The 14,644-nt window shown below is 57.7% G+C and overlaps 1 protein-coding gene across 10 annotated transcripts in view; it reads right to left on the bottom strand.

The window, feature by feature from the left end:
• Positions 1–321: 321 nt before the first annotated feature.
• The window catches only part of CSNK1E (casein kinase 1 epsilon), a 37,133-nt gene continuing 22,810 nt past the window's right edge, over positions 322–14,644 (bottom strand). For 3 of the 10 annotated variants that reach the window (XM_055566872.1, XM_055566874.1, XM_055566873.1), the window contains exons 3-7: positions 11,804–11,914; positions 11,524–11,672; positions 9,881–10,109; positions 9,097–9,267; positions 7,264–7,958 (exon numbers count right to left, since the gene is read on the bottom strand). In XM_055566872.1, coding sequence (XP_055422847.1) covers positions 7,294–7,958; positions 9,097–9,267; positions 9,881–10,109; positions 11,524–11,672; positions 11,804–11,914 — 1,325 coding nt within the window. In that variant the 3' untranslated portion in view covers positions 7,264–7,293. The other 7 variants (XM_055566881.1, XM_055566878.1, XM_055566875.1 and 4 more) reach the window with 7 other exon arrangements.

Genomic DNA, 14,644 nt, shown 5'->3' with positions numbered 1-14,644 from the left:
CACAGGCTCAACAGTTGCGGCGCACAGGTTTCAGCCGCTCCTTGGTATGTGAGATCTTCCTGGAACCAGGGATCAAACCTGTGTTTCCTGCACTGGCAGGCTGATTCTCGACCACTGAGCCACCACGAAGCCCACACAAGGCCGGTTCTTAACCGCTGCACCACCAGGAACGTCCCTGTGTGTAGTGTTTGAAGCAAAGGGTTGAAACAGCCCCAAGGAGGTACCAAGCGCTGCTCGAGTGTCCCCAGCCATACCCGGTGTGCCAGGTCTGCTGGGGAGAAGCCCCCAGAGCAAAGAGGTGGACCAAGGGCTTCCCAGGTCACTTTATCCTTTTCTACTTTATTACTTCAAATTAACAACCACAATAAAGCTCAAAAAAGTCCAATATTTACACAGGAAAAAAGTACAAAATTCCCCCCAAAGTTCTTCAGTATTTTTTTTTTCAGTTTTTTAAATTACAAAGTAATAAAAAGCTTTGCTCTTTAATTAAAAAAAAGAAGAAAGAATAAAAGGGGAAACAGAGGTAAATAAATTAGGAAATACACACACGGAAAAAGAAAAAACAAACAAAAATAAAGTAAAAAAAGGGTTAACTAGGTGGGATGGATAAATCCAGTGCCCAGCCCTGAACCCCAGGCTCCTCCTGACAGAGACAGAACACTGGGAAGGGGAACCCAGGTGAGTGTCAGAACCAGGGAATTAATTCATAACCCAGGAGCCAGATGCTTTCTGGAAGTAGTCTCCACGGATTCTGTCCCTACACCAGGGGGACCATAGGCCAAGGACAGTCTCAGGGGTCGGTGGTGGCAAAGACTGTCTGTGCCCTTCTTGAGGGACATGGAGGTCACTGCCCAACTCCCATGTCCTTGTCAGGGGCATAAGAACAGAAAAATTGGCCTGGCAGGCGGGCAGGACACCTGCTGTCCTGGGAGACAGAGGTGAGATACAGACACACACGCCCACAAGGACTCTCAGCCCCACCGCCTCACCACCCCACTCCTCAAGGTCTCTGTGGGGAGGCAGAGAAGGGACTCTCACGCTCAAGGGGGCACTGGCAAAAGCCCAACACAGAAAGTTGGTGACCTTCATCTCAGGGTGGGGGGTGGGGACTGCACTCATCTCCTGAGGTCCCCAGCTCACGAACACCCAGCGGGACCTGCCTCTGACCAGCAGATCCATTCCTCCCAGTGCCTCGGGCCACCTCCCGAGGCCCTGTGAGGACCCGCTGCAGCTCCAGTGCAGAAATGTCCCTCCCAGCCAAGTCAGGTGGTGGCTGGGTGGGGCCGTGGCATTCGGTGAGCGTAGCCTGGTATCTGGGAGCCTCTGGCAGCCTGGAGGTTGTGGGCAGCGGGGAACGTGAAGGGACAGGATTCTCTGTGCTGAGGATATCCCATCTTCTTGCCATCGGCAAATTAAAAAAAAAAAAAAAAAAGAAAAAAAAAATCGAAACAGAATCCATCGTTGGTTTTGTGCTGGGTTTTTTTCTTTTTGTTCTTTTGAGTGGTTTCTTTTCCCCATCTTTTTGTTTTTGTTTTTTTGTTTTTTTTTTTTAAAGAAAATACAGTGAAGACACTAGAAAGGGGGAGAGAGAAGACAGATAAGGTGGGCATCTGCCCCGGTCACCCACCCGCCAGCCACCTTCTGCTCCGGTCTCCCTGGCCCCAAGGCTCCGAGTCAGTCCCTCTACAGCACACAGTGTGCTCAGCCGCTCAGTCACATCCGACTGTGACCCCATGGACTGCAGCCTGCCAGGCTGCTCCATCCATGGGGATTCTCCAGGCAAGAACACTGGAGTGGGTGGCCATACCCTCCTCGAGGATCTACCCAACGCAGGGATTGAACCCCAGGTCTCCCACACTGCAGGCGGATTCTTGACTGTCTGAGTCACAGTAGGTGCTCCATTTTCACAGAAAAGACACAGAATCACTTTCTGTCCTCTATTTCGGTGAACAGCCACCCCCTAGCTATACAAACACCCAACCCTGCCATGAACGGGGCTGGTTTCTGGGCATGAGGCTGACAAAGGTAAAGCCCGAATGCTGGCCCAAAGCTACCTGCGGAATACACGTCCACAAAGCAGGTCACACGCAGCTGGTGTGAGGTCAAGCCCATGAAATGTCAGCTGCTGCCAGCCACATGCATATTCCCCAGGGAGCTCAGACTACCCCTCCCCAACACACACACACACACACACACACACACACACACACACGCACACACACCCCCAAGTTAGTCCCTGCCACACCTGCCTTCCAGATGGGGCCCCAGTGAGCTGAGCTGTAACACCCCGCCTCAAAGCCTCATGCAACCACAGGTCCCATCAAGGCTCATACTGACCAGAGGGCGCCCCCCACCCTCCCAGCCCTGGGGCTGCGGAGGTCACCAAGGGCCTTCTCAGAGAACAGGTAAACTCCTGACTTCAAGGCTCTACTCTAAGTGGTTTGCATGAATGAAGCATAACTGCCCAGAGGCTGAGACCAGGGCTAAAGCCCTGGGGAGGGTCACAGGGTGGGCCCTTGGGTTCCGTCCCTGCTACCAACTTCCCAGAACAGTTAGGGCAGCATGGGGATGGAAAGCCGGCCCCACACAAAGAGAGGGCTTTCCGGCAGAAATTAGCTGGTGTGGGCCAGGCCTGCTCAGAGCACAACCAGGGGTTCTTCCAGGGACCATGGGGGTCCAGACCCGGCTGGGCTGCGACTGCAGCAGACGTCGACTCACCTAAGCAAATACTGGTCCGATGGGGGCTCCTCCTCACTTCCCAAGGTGGTCAAATGGCACGCTTGTCTGGGGGGAAGGGAGGCAGAAGGGTGGGAGGGGCTGAGCTGCTGGCAGGATAACTGGGCAAGTCTCTCCCCACTGCGGAGTTCTACCCTGCCAGGCCTCTCATGCAAGGGAAGGAGTGGGTGTGTGATCTCAAGCACCCCAGATGTTCACATCTTGTAGACAAGCACGCTGCCCCGGGAGGCCCAGCAGCTGCTCAAGGCCATGGGCTTCCCAGCTCTCAACCTGTCCTACTGGGGTGCCACCACCGCCTCTGGAGGCCCAGAGCGGCTCTCCCGCCCACCTCTGCCAGACCCCTTCCCCTGGGATCCTCCCTTCCCCACTTTGCTAGTCCACACACAGCCCCTCTGTGGGGGCCACCCGATGCGGTCCGACCACCCCTCCATCCTGTGCTGACTGGGGACAGCGGGGGCATGCTGATGGCAGGGACCACGAGCCCCTCCGCTGTGAGCTCCCTGCCACCCACCCGGGCTGGGGACCCTGGCAGAGGGCTGGGTCCTGACTCCCACCACCTTGCTGGGGCAGTGATGAGGCCCAGAAGGGGCTGGGGGCAAGGGCAGCTCACCTGTGAGGCTGAAATCCGGGAGACCTCTTGCCGCCCAGTGAGGTCGGAGGACGAGACGTTGGCAGGCGCGCCCCTGTGTAGCCTCATGCTCACCTTCCTCTCTCTGTCGACCCGTGAGATCGCTCTGGGAGAAGTATTGCCTGGAAGGCAAGGCGGGGGGTCGGGGTGGGGGGAGGAGGGAGAGAGAAGCTGCCCTCAGCACCCAGGCCCCTGGTTGCCCTGCACCCCCCACCCTGGAGACCCCCGGCCGCTGCCCAAGGTGCCCGCTCACCAGCTTGCTGGATACGGGAGGCAGGGGTGGAAGCCACAGGCTCGGCTGCACTGCGGAGCCGGTTGGCAGCGGCCCCCGTGGGTGGGCCAGGGGGCAGGGCCCGGGTTGCCGACCCCCGGAGCTGCCCCATCCTCTCCTCTCGCTCGTGTTCTCGCCGCTCCCGGTCCACGTCCTCGGGGTTTCGGGCTGCACCCTGCGGGCATGAGATGAGAACCCTGGTCAACCCTGCGGGGTCGGGGTGCTCCGGGATCCGGCACTCCATCGGGGTCAGAGCAGGGGAGGCAGGCCAGGGAGTGTGTGTCTCAGAAACCCTCAGGTCCCACCGCCTCCCCACAAAGCAGGCAGCCCGAGAGACCCGGAGATGCCCCCTGATCACGCTGCACAGATAAAAAACAAAGCCACATGACTGCCCAGGAGAAAGCTCGACCTGGGGAGCAGAGGGAGGTCGCTCTGTCCTGGTCTCGTGGGGCCTGGAGTCAGAGCTGGGAGGACTGATGCCCCAGGACGGCCAACCAACCTAGGTTCCCCACCGCCCCCATGTACAGAGGGCCCTTGGCTCCCTGACGCTTCCAAACACAGCAGGGCAGGTGCTCAGAGGCCGAGAAAAGTTACAAGGCGAGCTGAAGGCAGGGCCAGGACTCAAACCAGGCCTCTCAGGGCCCAGTTAGGGGGATCTTTTCAAAGGGCTGCTCTTCCCCTGGGCCTGGCAATGGTTTCACAACTAAGAGGCCCAAGGGACCCACACAGATGCTGCCTTGCTTGGGATGGGAGCTGGAGAAGGCATGGACTAGATGCCCCATGGAAGAAAGAGGCCCAGCAGGCAGACGGGGACGGAAGAGGTGCGTGAGCCCCTGGGGGGCTCTGCCCTCTAGCCACTGCCACCCCCAATGCAGGAGAAAAGGAGAAAGGCCCAGAGAGAGGAGCGTGGCATGGGGGCGGCAGCGGCCGCGTTACCTAGTTGGTCCTGGGGTCGTCCACAGGGAAGGGCAGGGGGCTGGCATGAGGGGGGCCGCATCTGTGGAGGAGAGAGCTGCAGGCTGAGTTGGGAGGGCGGAGGCGGCCTGCTCATGGGCCACAGGCTCCTACAACCCTGTCTCTCCCGGAGAACCGGCCGAGAATGCCTGACTGTCCTTCAGAGATGGGGTGGGGGCTGGCTCTGGACTTAAAAGCAACTCCAGGAGCTAGCGGTGGGGGGATCAGAGGATCCTTGGATCCTACAGGAAGAACCAGGACCCAGAGAGGCCTTGGGAGGCCTGGGGCCGCACAGCTCAGGGCAGAGCTGGGCTATGTCCCAGTCTCCGCTCTCCATGCTCCCAGAGGACTCGGGCAGAACATTCTAGAGATGTATGCTCTCCGTCCTCCCACCCTCAAGCCTGTCCAGGCAGGCCGGGAAGCACCAGGGCGATACCACCTGACCCCGGGTCCTCATCCTGGGCTCCCATCCACTCAGTTAACAGATGGGGAGAGAGAACGACTGAGCCAGAAGCAGGGCCAAACCTGTGACGAGAGCTGCCACGCCCACTCATTAAACATCCCTTGGGGAGGGGGCGCATCCACCCTGCAAGGCAGGTCTGTACTCACTCTCTGGTGGGGGGACACTGAGGCTCAGTGAAGTCAAGTGACTCCCCCAGAGGTGCCCAGCCCAGGGGCTGTGGCTGAGCAGAGGGCTGGAGCCCTCGCCCTCCACAGACTTGGGCCCACAGTGACCCTGCAGCAGGAGGAGCTGAGTCATTCATCCCATTTTCCATCCAACCTGAGTGATGCCTCAAGAAATGCACACCAGGGAGGTCTCTCGGCTTTTATTTGCCCACAAGAAGACACAAAAGGTCAACGTCCAAGTCACATGAGCCTTCCCCCGTGTCGTGCAGACCCCTGTCCTTGGCAGTGTCAAGCTTCCACCTGGCTGGCTGGTTGGACTTCAGAATACAGTGGCTCTGTGCAGCATCCCAGGCTCCAGGTATCCAGGGACTCCGGGGCCCTGACGCTGAACAATACGGCGTGGCCCCTCCAAGGAGAGAAGTTCTCAGTCAAGGACAGGATCCTTTCCATCGAAGAGTTTGCAGCCCTCGGTGCCCAGCATGGTGTCTGGTCTGCTGGTAGGTGCTGGTGAAGGCTTCTTGTAGGCAGGACAGGAGGGGTGTTGTGGGAGGAGCTTAGCCTTGAGGTGAAAACGTGGAAGGTCCCCAGGGCGTGTCCACAGATACTTCCGCCAGGGGCAGCTGGAGGTGGTCAAGCTCACCATAGCGGTCATATCCAGTCCAATGGCCCTCAAGTCGGAGATCGGAGTGGGAGGTTGGCACCTCTGCTCAGCTTTTGCTTCCAGGGCCTGTCTCGATGGGAACTCCAGGAAGGGGTCAGGGTGCCAGCAAAGGGTGGAGAGTGCTTCCGCCTGGCTTGAGGTGAGATCTTGTAGGCTGGGTGGTCCCATGAGAGGCTCTATGAGGAGCCATCTGGAGCTGCAGGCGCCCCTGGACTTTCTGCGATGACGGATGTGTTAACATCCACCTTGACAGGTGTGGCAGCCACTAGCTGGCCACCTGTGGCTCCTGAGAACTTTAAATATGGCAAACGATCTGAGGAAGTACATTTTCAGCTTTAATTAACTTTAATGAAAAATTAGCCACATGTAGCCAGTGGCTACTACATTGGCGGGCATAGGCCCAGACTTTGCAAAATCCATTCTCGGAGCTGTACCGAGAGGAAGGGCCAAACTCGGCCCTGAACCAGACTCATGAATACCTCTGTACATAGATGAAAGGGTGGGCACAGTGACCTAAGCAGCACCCTGGGGTGAGAGCCGTGCTCCTAGCCAGAAGGTCTGCGGTGATGGCTGCCACTGCCCATCTCCCACCCTTGGGGCCCTCCAGCCTGTGGGACATTTTCATCCTCCGCCCAATCTCCGCCCCGCTCCTTAGGCCACTGTCTGAGAGTCAGAGAGAGCGCCGATCAGAGACCAAGCGCCGATCCCAGGGTCCTGGAGAACAAGGCCTCGTCCTGAGCATCCGGCAAAAGGGTGCCCGCCAAGAAAAGAGGCAGTCAGGAGGACATGCACTCCAGGTAGGGGCGTTTAATGAGTTCAGGTTCAATACAGAGGCTGCCGGCGGGGTCTGGCCAAGGCTGTTCCTGGGGTCCACTGCCACCAGGCCCTCCAGGGCAAGGAACATGGTGTCTCCTTCAGGCTCTGTTCATCAGGCAGCTGATTCGTCCCCAAGAATCTCACAGCAGGGCCTTCTCTGCACGCCCTCTCCATTCTACCCCCACCACGTCAAGGGGTGTCTCCTCGGGCCTGGCCCCGATGGGCTTGGGCACACCTGGTGATGTCAGAACTGGGGCCCCGCAGCCCAGACCACAGGCCAGTAGTTTTGGGGGGGCAGCTCCTCCACCTCCTCCATGGGCCTATGTGGAGGGTCCTGGGTGCCCAGGGGCACCGGGCACCTGGAAGGGACAGAGAGAGCACAGCAGAGGCTCAGCCTCTTGGGCTCCCCCACCCCGCCAAGCGGTAAGTCTCGGAGAAGTCAGATCCTGGAGGCGCTTACCAGTACACAGGTGGGTTCGCCGGCCCAGCACAGGGACAGGGGCGGGGGCTGGGCAGTGCAACAGCTTCGCTGTCGCGGGGCTGAGCCTGGCTCGAGGAAGCCCCCTTCTCCAGAAGAGACGTGAAACAAGACACAGGATGTCACAGATTCCGGAGTCCCAGGCCCAGTGGACGAACACTTCTCCCCACCCCACCCCCACGACTCTTAAGAGAGAGAGAGAAAAGAGAGGTGCCTAGCAAGACCCAGGGTGCCACAACCAGGGAGAAGGAAGCCACAATGAAGGGGTCCAGGCTGGCCAAGGGGGACTCAGCGAAGGCCGCCAGCTGGCACGTGCAGGACACCAAGAGCAAGACGCTGCAGGCCAGGATCAAGACAGTGGGGGGGCCCACCAGTGCCATCTGGGCCCCGCTCACCCAGGTGTCCAGGACGGACGGGAGGCCCAGGTGGGCCCTCTTGGGTCCGCTGGGAGGCGGCGCCCCACCTGGGCCCCGCTGACCGCGGCAGCACAGGCTGTCCGCACGGATGAGGCTGGAGTGGGGGTCACGTGCGCCGTCCAGCTCGTAGCTCCCTGCTTCCGGGAGCCCCGCCCACCACAGGGTCACGCTGGCCTTCCCGGTCCAGTCCCCCATGCCCGCCTCGGCCTTCAGGAGACTCACGAATTTGAGCATGTTCCAGTCGAAGACGTAGTCGTAGGAGAAGCCCTGCCGGTGGAAGAGGTTGCGGAAGAGCTGGCGCAGGTAGGAGTAGTCGGGCTTGTCGTCGAACCGCAGCGAACGGCAGAAGTTGAGGTATGTGGAGAACTCGGCTGGTGCGGGGGGCAGGGGGACAGAGGGTGCTGTCGTGAGGCCTGCGCTCCCAGGGCCCCCCAGATGGCACTGTCCTACCCAGCCCCCGCCCCTACAGATGCTCCGGACCTATGAGAGGTCAAGATGACGTCCTCTCTACCACGATCCGTGAGCCCCAAAGACAGTCAAGAACCCGATGGAAATTCTAAGCCACAGGAGAAAAACTTGGGTTTCTTCCTCTGAAAATCAGAGGCGAGAGAGGGCCCTTGTGAGACGACAGAACACACATACACACACACAGGTTCCTCTCCCGGGGCTCCTAAGGCCCGCGTAATTTCCTAAGTGGTGAGAGCGCAAGGAGCATCCTGTCCAGACCTCAATGGAGGAGACTCCAGGTGGCTCCCGGATGGCAGCAGGTCAGCAGAAAGACCAAGCCATGATCAGAAGCTTGGAACTCCCGGGGCCCACCCCTACCCGCTTCCCTAGAGAAGGGAGCGGGGCTGGGAACGGAGTTCATGGTCACCATGCCGATGGGATGAAGCCTCCATAAATATCGAAACAGCATGGGCTCTGGAGGGCTTCCTGGTTGGTGACCACATCCCCAACTCCACTCAAGAGAGAAGCTCCTGCATTCAGGACCCTCTCAGACCTCACTCTACATGTCTCTCTTCAACTGGCTGCTTGTTGGTATCCTTTATCACATTCTTTCATAAACTGGTTAAAACGTATTTCCCTGACTTTGGTGACCCAAATTAATCGAATCCAAAGAGGGAAACCTCAGATTTATAGCCAATTGATCAGGAGCACAGGTAGCAACCTGGACTCGTGATTGGCATCTGAAGTGTGGCAGTAACAGCCTCATAGGATTGAGCCCTTAACTGCAGGGTCTAACGCTTCCTCCAGGGAGGTAGTGTCGGAAGTGAGTTAAAATGTAGGACACCCAGCTGGTGTCAAGGAAGGTCCAGTGTTGGTCTCGACACTCAGCCCTTGCGAGGAGAGGCAGGAGTGTGGGCTGAGGACAACAACAGAGCTATGAGTGACGGATGTTGTGGTGCCGGGCAGTGGGGGCCCAATACGGGCTCTGTGCGGCCTCGCTGGGCCCTCAGAAGGGGCCTTGGGGACCGCAGGCTAAGCACTCTGCCCCAGCGGGCTACTCACAGGGGTAGCCTTTGCAGAGGACCTCGATGGGCGTTGACATCTTCTTCTCGCTGATCCGCTCGTACTTCTGGCGCTTGGTGGCCGCTTTGAGGCCCTGCCAGGGCAGGGAGCCCAGGTTGAAGTACATGAGAACGTAGCCCAGACTCTCCAGGTCGTCTCGACGGCTTTGCTCTGCAGAGTCAAGGACAAGGTGAGGGGCAGGGTCCGCCTGGGCTCCTGGCTGAGGGGGCCAGGACCCCTTTCTCCAGGACCTGCTCTTTGATTGGGGTGAACAGCCCTCCCTGTGCACTCAGCACGAGCCCACCCCACCCCACCACATGCTGGCTTGCTGCACTATTACCCCTCCTACAGAGCAGGGGCCTGAGGCTGGGCTTTGCTCACTCAACCTAGGCCTAGTGTCTCCAGCTCAGGCTCTCATTCATTTAGCCCCTATGCAGTAGGCACCCCGGGGCCTCCCTGCCCAGCCCACCCTGCGGATCAGGCACAAGCAGTGGCATCAGACAGGGCTGGGTCAGACCTGACGTCAGCGCCTGCTAAGCGGCACGACCTTAAGTGCCTGTGTCTCACGGTGAGCCTGCAATTCCCAGCTGTAAAAATGGGGACACGTCCCCGCCCACCAAGGCTGCTGTGGGGATGACTGAGGCATGAGATAAAGAGTGCTTCTTGCGAAGGAGAAGACCTGCCTGTGTGACCAGCCCAGGAATAAACCCAGGCTGCAGAAGGAAGCCAAGGTCCCGGCAGGCAGCCCATAGGTACCCTCTGCTCCCAGGCCTTGCGCACTCACCGATGCCCAGGTGGGTGTTGATGGAGGCGTAGCGGGCAGTGCCAGTCAAGTTCTTGTTTTCCCGGTAGGGGATGTGCTGGTGGGTGCGGGCGTCCCGGTACTTCTTGGCCAGGCCGAAGTCAATGATGTACACCAAGTTGCCCTTTTTCCCCAGCCCCATGAGGAAGTTGTCAGGCTTGACGTCCCGGTGGATGAAGTTCTTGGAGTGGATGTACTCAATGCGGCTGATCTGGGAGAGGGGAGAGCGAGTCACTCAGCAAGTGCTAAGGCAGGGGGAGCAGGCCTCGCCAGATGCTCGGAGCCAGGCCTGGACTGGGGGCTGGGGCCCTACAAATGGAAAACACATGCGTGGTCCCTGCCAATGGATGGGGACCCCTGCCACGAGCAAGGGAGTAAGATCAGTCTGCAGCCACCATGTATGATGATTTCAAAGGGGCTGGTCAGGGAAGGCTTCCTGGAGGAAGCGACAGTAGAAAGAAACTCTGATGGAGGGGTTCGTCAGGTTTGCTGTGACACAGGAAAGAAAGCAAGGCAGGAAAGTGAATGGCAAGCTCTAGAAAGGAAGCCCAGAAAGGCATTCAGGCCTCATCTGCCTAGCCCTACACCCTCTGGGTACAGAAGAGGCCCTCAAGGAACCAGAGAGGCATTTCAGAGGTTGTTCTGCCAACCAGACCGGGGAGAACAGGAGCACATGGAACCCTAAACTTGGTAGGTAGGGGTGACAGAGATGAAGCACACAGGCAGGATTTAACCCCTGGCTTCTGGAGGATACCAAAGTCAGGGAGACACAGAGGACCTTCCTTTCAACAACGTGTTAGAAACACATGTTAATAAATATGCACACAATCTGTCTTCTGGCACGTTGGCCCCCTCCCTGGGCCTCAAGCTTCTGAATATTTCCTAAACTCAAAAAACCTAGACTTTTTTGAGTTTCACGTCCTGTGAGAATCTGACAACCCTCTCTGCACACACACATTTAGCCTAAAATTGGAGGATGTCTGCGGACTTTCTGCAGGGCAGACACAGACACAGACCCTGGGGAACAAGATCTCCACGTTCCATTCCAGGGCCAGGATTTTTTTTTTTTTTTTTTTTTTTGCTGTGCCATGCAGTATTGTGGGATCTTCGTTCCCTGACCCGGGATTGAACCTGTGCCTCCTGCGTTGAAAGCAGTCTTAACCACTAGACCACCAGGAAAGTCCCCCAGGGCCAGGATCCTGTGCTTTACTTTTTTTTTTTTCCTTCCTTGAATTTATAAAAGGATTGAGGACGCAAGAAATGTTCGTCCATGGGCACTGGGGCCAGGGGGTGTCCCAGGTGACCCCACAAAGGGGAGCCACTCCTGAGGAGACAAGGCCCAGCAGCTCACCTATGGCCACTGCATGGGAACAGGCCTAAGGTCTGGGTGACCGCAGGCTTTACAGTCACCCAAGGGCAGAGTCCCAGGCCTTCCGTGGGAGCCCAGCTGAGCAGATCTGGAGCGGAAACTGGCAGTCTATGTTTTAATACCCACCCCCCAGCCATGGCTGATGGTCAAGGTCCCGTGGTCCCAGTCCCAGGTCGCTGTCACTGCTTCCTGCTCCAGCATCCTCCAGCAGGGTACCCAGTGGCCCCCGGCCTGAGGGAGGACTTGGGGGACTCACCATCTGGTCGGCCAGGAGCAGCACAGTCTTGAGGCTGAACTTGCGGGAGCAGAAGTTGAAGAGGTCCTCGAGGCTGGGCCCCAGCAGCTCCATGACCATCACGTTGTAGTCCCCCTCAGCCCCGCACCACTTGATGGATGGGATCCCCACTGTGTGGAGGCAGGGCAGTCAGGCGCCGTCACTCCCCAGCCCACCGGTCCCTGGGCCCCTCCCCATGCAAGTGCGCAAGGCACAGGTGCAGAGCTCCCACCCCCACACCCACCGCCCCTCCGGCCCTCACCTCCCCCCTGCATCATCTTGTAGAATTTGCTCTCGATGTGCAGCTGGGGGTGCTTCGTCTTCACACACTCCAGCTTGATGGCGACTTCTTCACCAGAGGCGATATTGGCACCTGTAAGGGCAGAGGGACCCGGGTCACACTCAGCTGGCCAGGCAGCCCCAGGCCAGGACCACTCCATGTCTGCCCCTGAGCAGCTCAGTGTCCCTTGGGAAGAGGCTGGAAAGGTGGCGGAGACCCCAGGCTGTATCCAGGGGAAGCAGAGGGACTGAGGAGCACAGAGCAGGCCCCTGACCCAGCCTGGGCAGGAAGGGAGAACCAGAACTGCAGCACGTGCTGGTGGAAGGAGGGAAGGGCTGCGGACCATGCAGAGAACTGGAGGCTGGGGCAGCAGGCAACCAGATGGGAGGGGGTCAGGGCAGGGCCAAAAAACATTCCCAGACCACTCAAGGGAGCTGTGTCCTGCAGAGTGGAGCCACTGAGGACTCCCTGGAGAGAAGCGCCGTCAGTGGGGCATGGAGCCGAGGAGGGGAACAGGCAGAGGCGCAGGGCCGTCTCGAGAAAGATCCCAACCCAAGCTGTGCCGGGCCTCAGCTTCCCCAGCTGCAGCCACGGGCAGGCTGAGCTGGAGGGCTGGGGGCTAAGCTGAGAGGCCGGCTCCTGCTGGGGGCCAAGGGGGACTAGAGCTGCCATCTCTAAACGGTGTAGTCTCAGCACAGAGACAACACAGAAAGTCCGGAGGAGGAGACAGCCACTGGAAGAAGGGAGGGCAGGATAAAGCCAGGACCTCAAACCAGGGATGCCCGAGATGGGGCTCCACAACAAACATGCCTGGAAAAGCTGGCAATCTGAGGAAAGACAACATAGCTCATGCCACGCACCACAAGTCCCAAGTAGAGCAGAAGATCACACGAGAAAAAAGACTGGAGTGTAAGTTGGCTCAACCACTTTGGAGGCCAGATTGGTCTCTGTCTGGTAAAGCTGAACACACACAGACCCTCGGCCAAACCAGGCCACTCCCAAGGGTACACCTTCAGAAACGTGACTGCCGGGAGGCCAAGCAAGGACCTTGCGCAGCAGCAAAGGACCACAACGTCCAGCGCCAGAAATCAGCCACGAGGTGGGGCAGGCGCCCAGGGACGCCCCAGGCAGGGGGAGCCAGCACGACGGCTGCGGGGGTGGCTCTCTGCACCCGAACCCTCCCTTAGCAGAGGGCAAGGAGCAGCACCGCTGACAAAGGCCAGAAGGTGGAGACACCCGAGAGCCCATCAGTGCAGGCGTGGACCGCCACTCTGCCTGTCCCTAAAAACGAACAGGGGACCGACACAGGCTGCGACGCTGACGAACCTCACAAACACGGTGCACGGTGGATCAGCCACACTCCAGAGCGCAAACACTGTCTGATTCCAGTATATGAAATGCCCAGAACAGGGGAACCCACGGAGACAAAGGTTAGACTGGTGGCTGCCAGGGACTGGGGGCAGGGGGAAGTAGGACAGGCCACAGGGCAGGCTACCCTGCTTAACAGGTGCAGGGTTTTCTTCTGGGTGATGAAAATGTTTTGGAACTAGACAGGGATGGTGGTCATACACACTGGGATTGTACTAGAGTCAGTGAAGCTGCTTAGTCCTGTCCGACTGCGATCCCATGGACTGTAGCCTACCAAGCTCCGCCATCCATGGAATTTTCCAGGCAAGAGTACTGGAGTGGGATGCCATTTCCTTCTCCAGGGGATCTTCCCGACCCAGGGATCGAACCCAGGTCTCCTGCACTGCAGGCAGACGCTTTACCATCTGAGCCACCAGGGAAGCCCCTGAGATTGTACTGCTGCTGCTGCTAAGTCACTTCAGTCGTGTCCGATTCTGTGCGACCCCATAGACGGCAGCCCAGTGCGACCCCATAGACGGCAGCCCACCAGGCTCCCCCGTCCCTGGGATTCTCCAGGCAAGAATACTGCCTGGAGTGCCATCTCCAGGTTGCCATTTCCTTCTCCAATGCATGAAAGTGAAAAGTGAAAGTGAAGTTGCTCAGTCCTATCAGACAATGGTATACTTTTTAAATGGTTAATTGTATGTCATGTGAATTTCACCTCAGTTTCAGGGGGAAAAAAAAAAAAGGAAAGAAGAGACAGAAGGATGCAAGCACAATCCTGACTGTCTCAATTTCAAAACATTCCATGCCGAAATATATATAGTTTAGGGATATAAACATGCGATAGAACTCTTCAACAAAAGGGAATAACTTAAAATGTAAGATTCAGACAGTCCTTACCTCTGTTTGGGGGAAGCAAAGGGCAGGATGGGGTGTGGTTACCTCTGTGTGGGGGAAGCAGATGGCAGGATGGGGTGGGTTACTAGGGGTCTTCAGGGTGACAGCTGTCTTCCTCCAACTAGTGGTGAGAAGAGTGCCTTAAACCGTGCACATGTTTTATACATTTAATTTAAAAAATAAAACAATGAGATGTTACAGGAAGGGAGCATTGCTTTTAATTTGGGGATAGGTAAGGCTTCCCAAAGAAAGGCAATGCCAAAGAATGTTCAAACTACTGCACAATTGCACTCATCTCACACGCTAGCAAAGTAATGCTCAATATTCTCCAAGCCAGGCTTCAACAGTATGTGAACCAAGAACTTCCAGATGTTCAAGCTGGATTTAGAAAAGGCAGAGGAACCAGAGATCAAATAGCCAACATCTGCTGGATCATCAAAAAAGCAAGAGAATTTCAGAAAAACATCTACTTCTGCTTTATTGACCACGCCAACGCCTTTGACTGTGTGGATCACAACAAACTGTGGGAAATTCTTCTAGAGATGGGAATAGCAGACCATATGACCTGTCTCCTGA

The sequence above is a fragment of the Bubalus kerabau genome, chromosome 1 (genome assembly GCF_029407905.1).
Source record: "Bubalus kerabau isolate K-KA32 ecotype Philippines breed swamp buffalo chromosome 1, PCC_UOA_SB_1v2, whole genome shotgun sequence".
In the NCBI taxonomy this organism is placed as follows: domain Eukaryota; kingdom Metazoa; phylum Chordata; class Mammalia; order Artiodactyla; family Bovidae; genus Bubalus; species Bubalus kerabau.
Note: the sequence above shows the minus strand (reverse complement) of the source record. Positions and strands in the feature narration are given on the sequence as shown.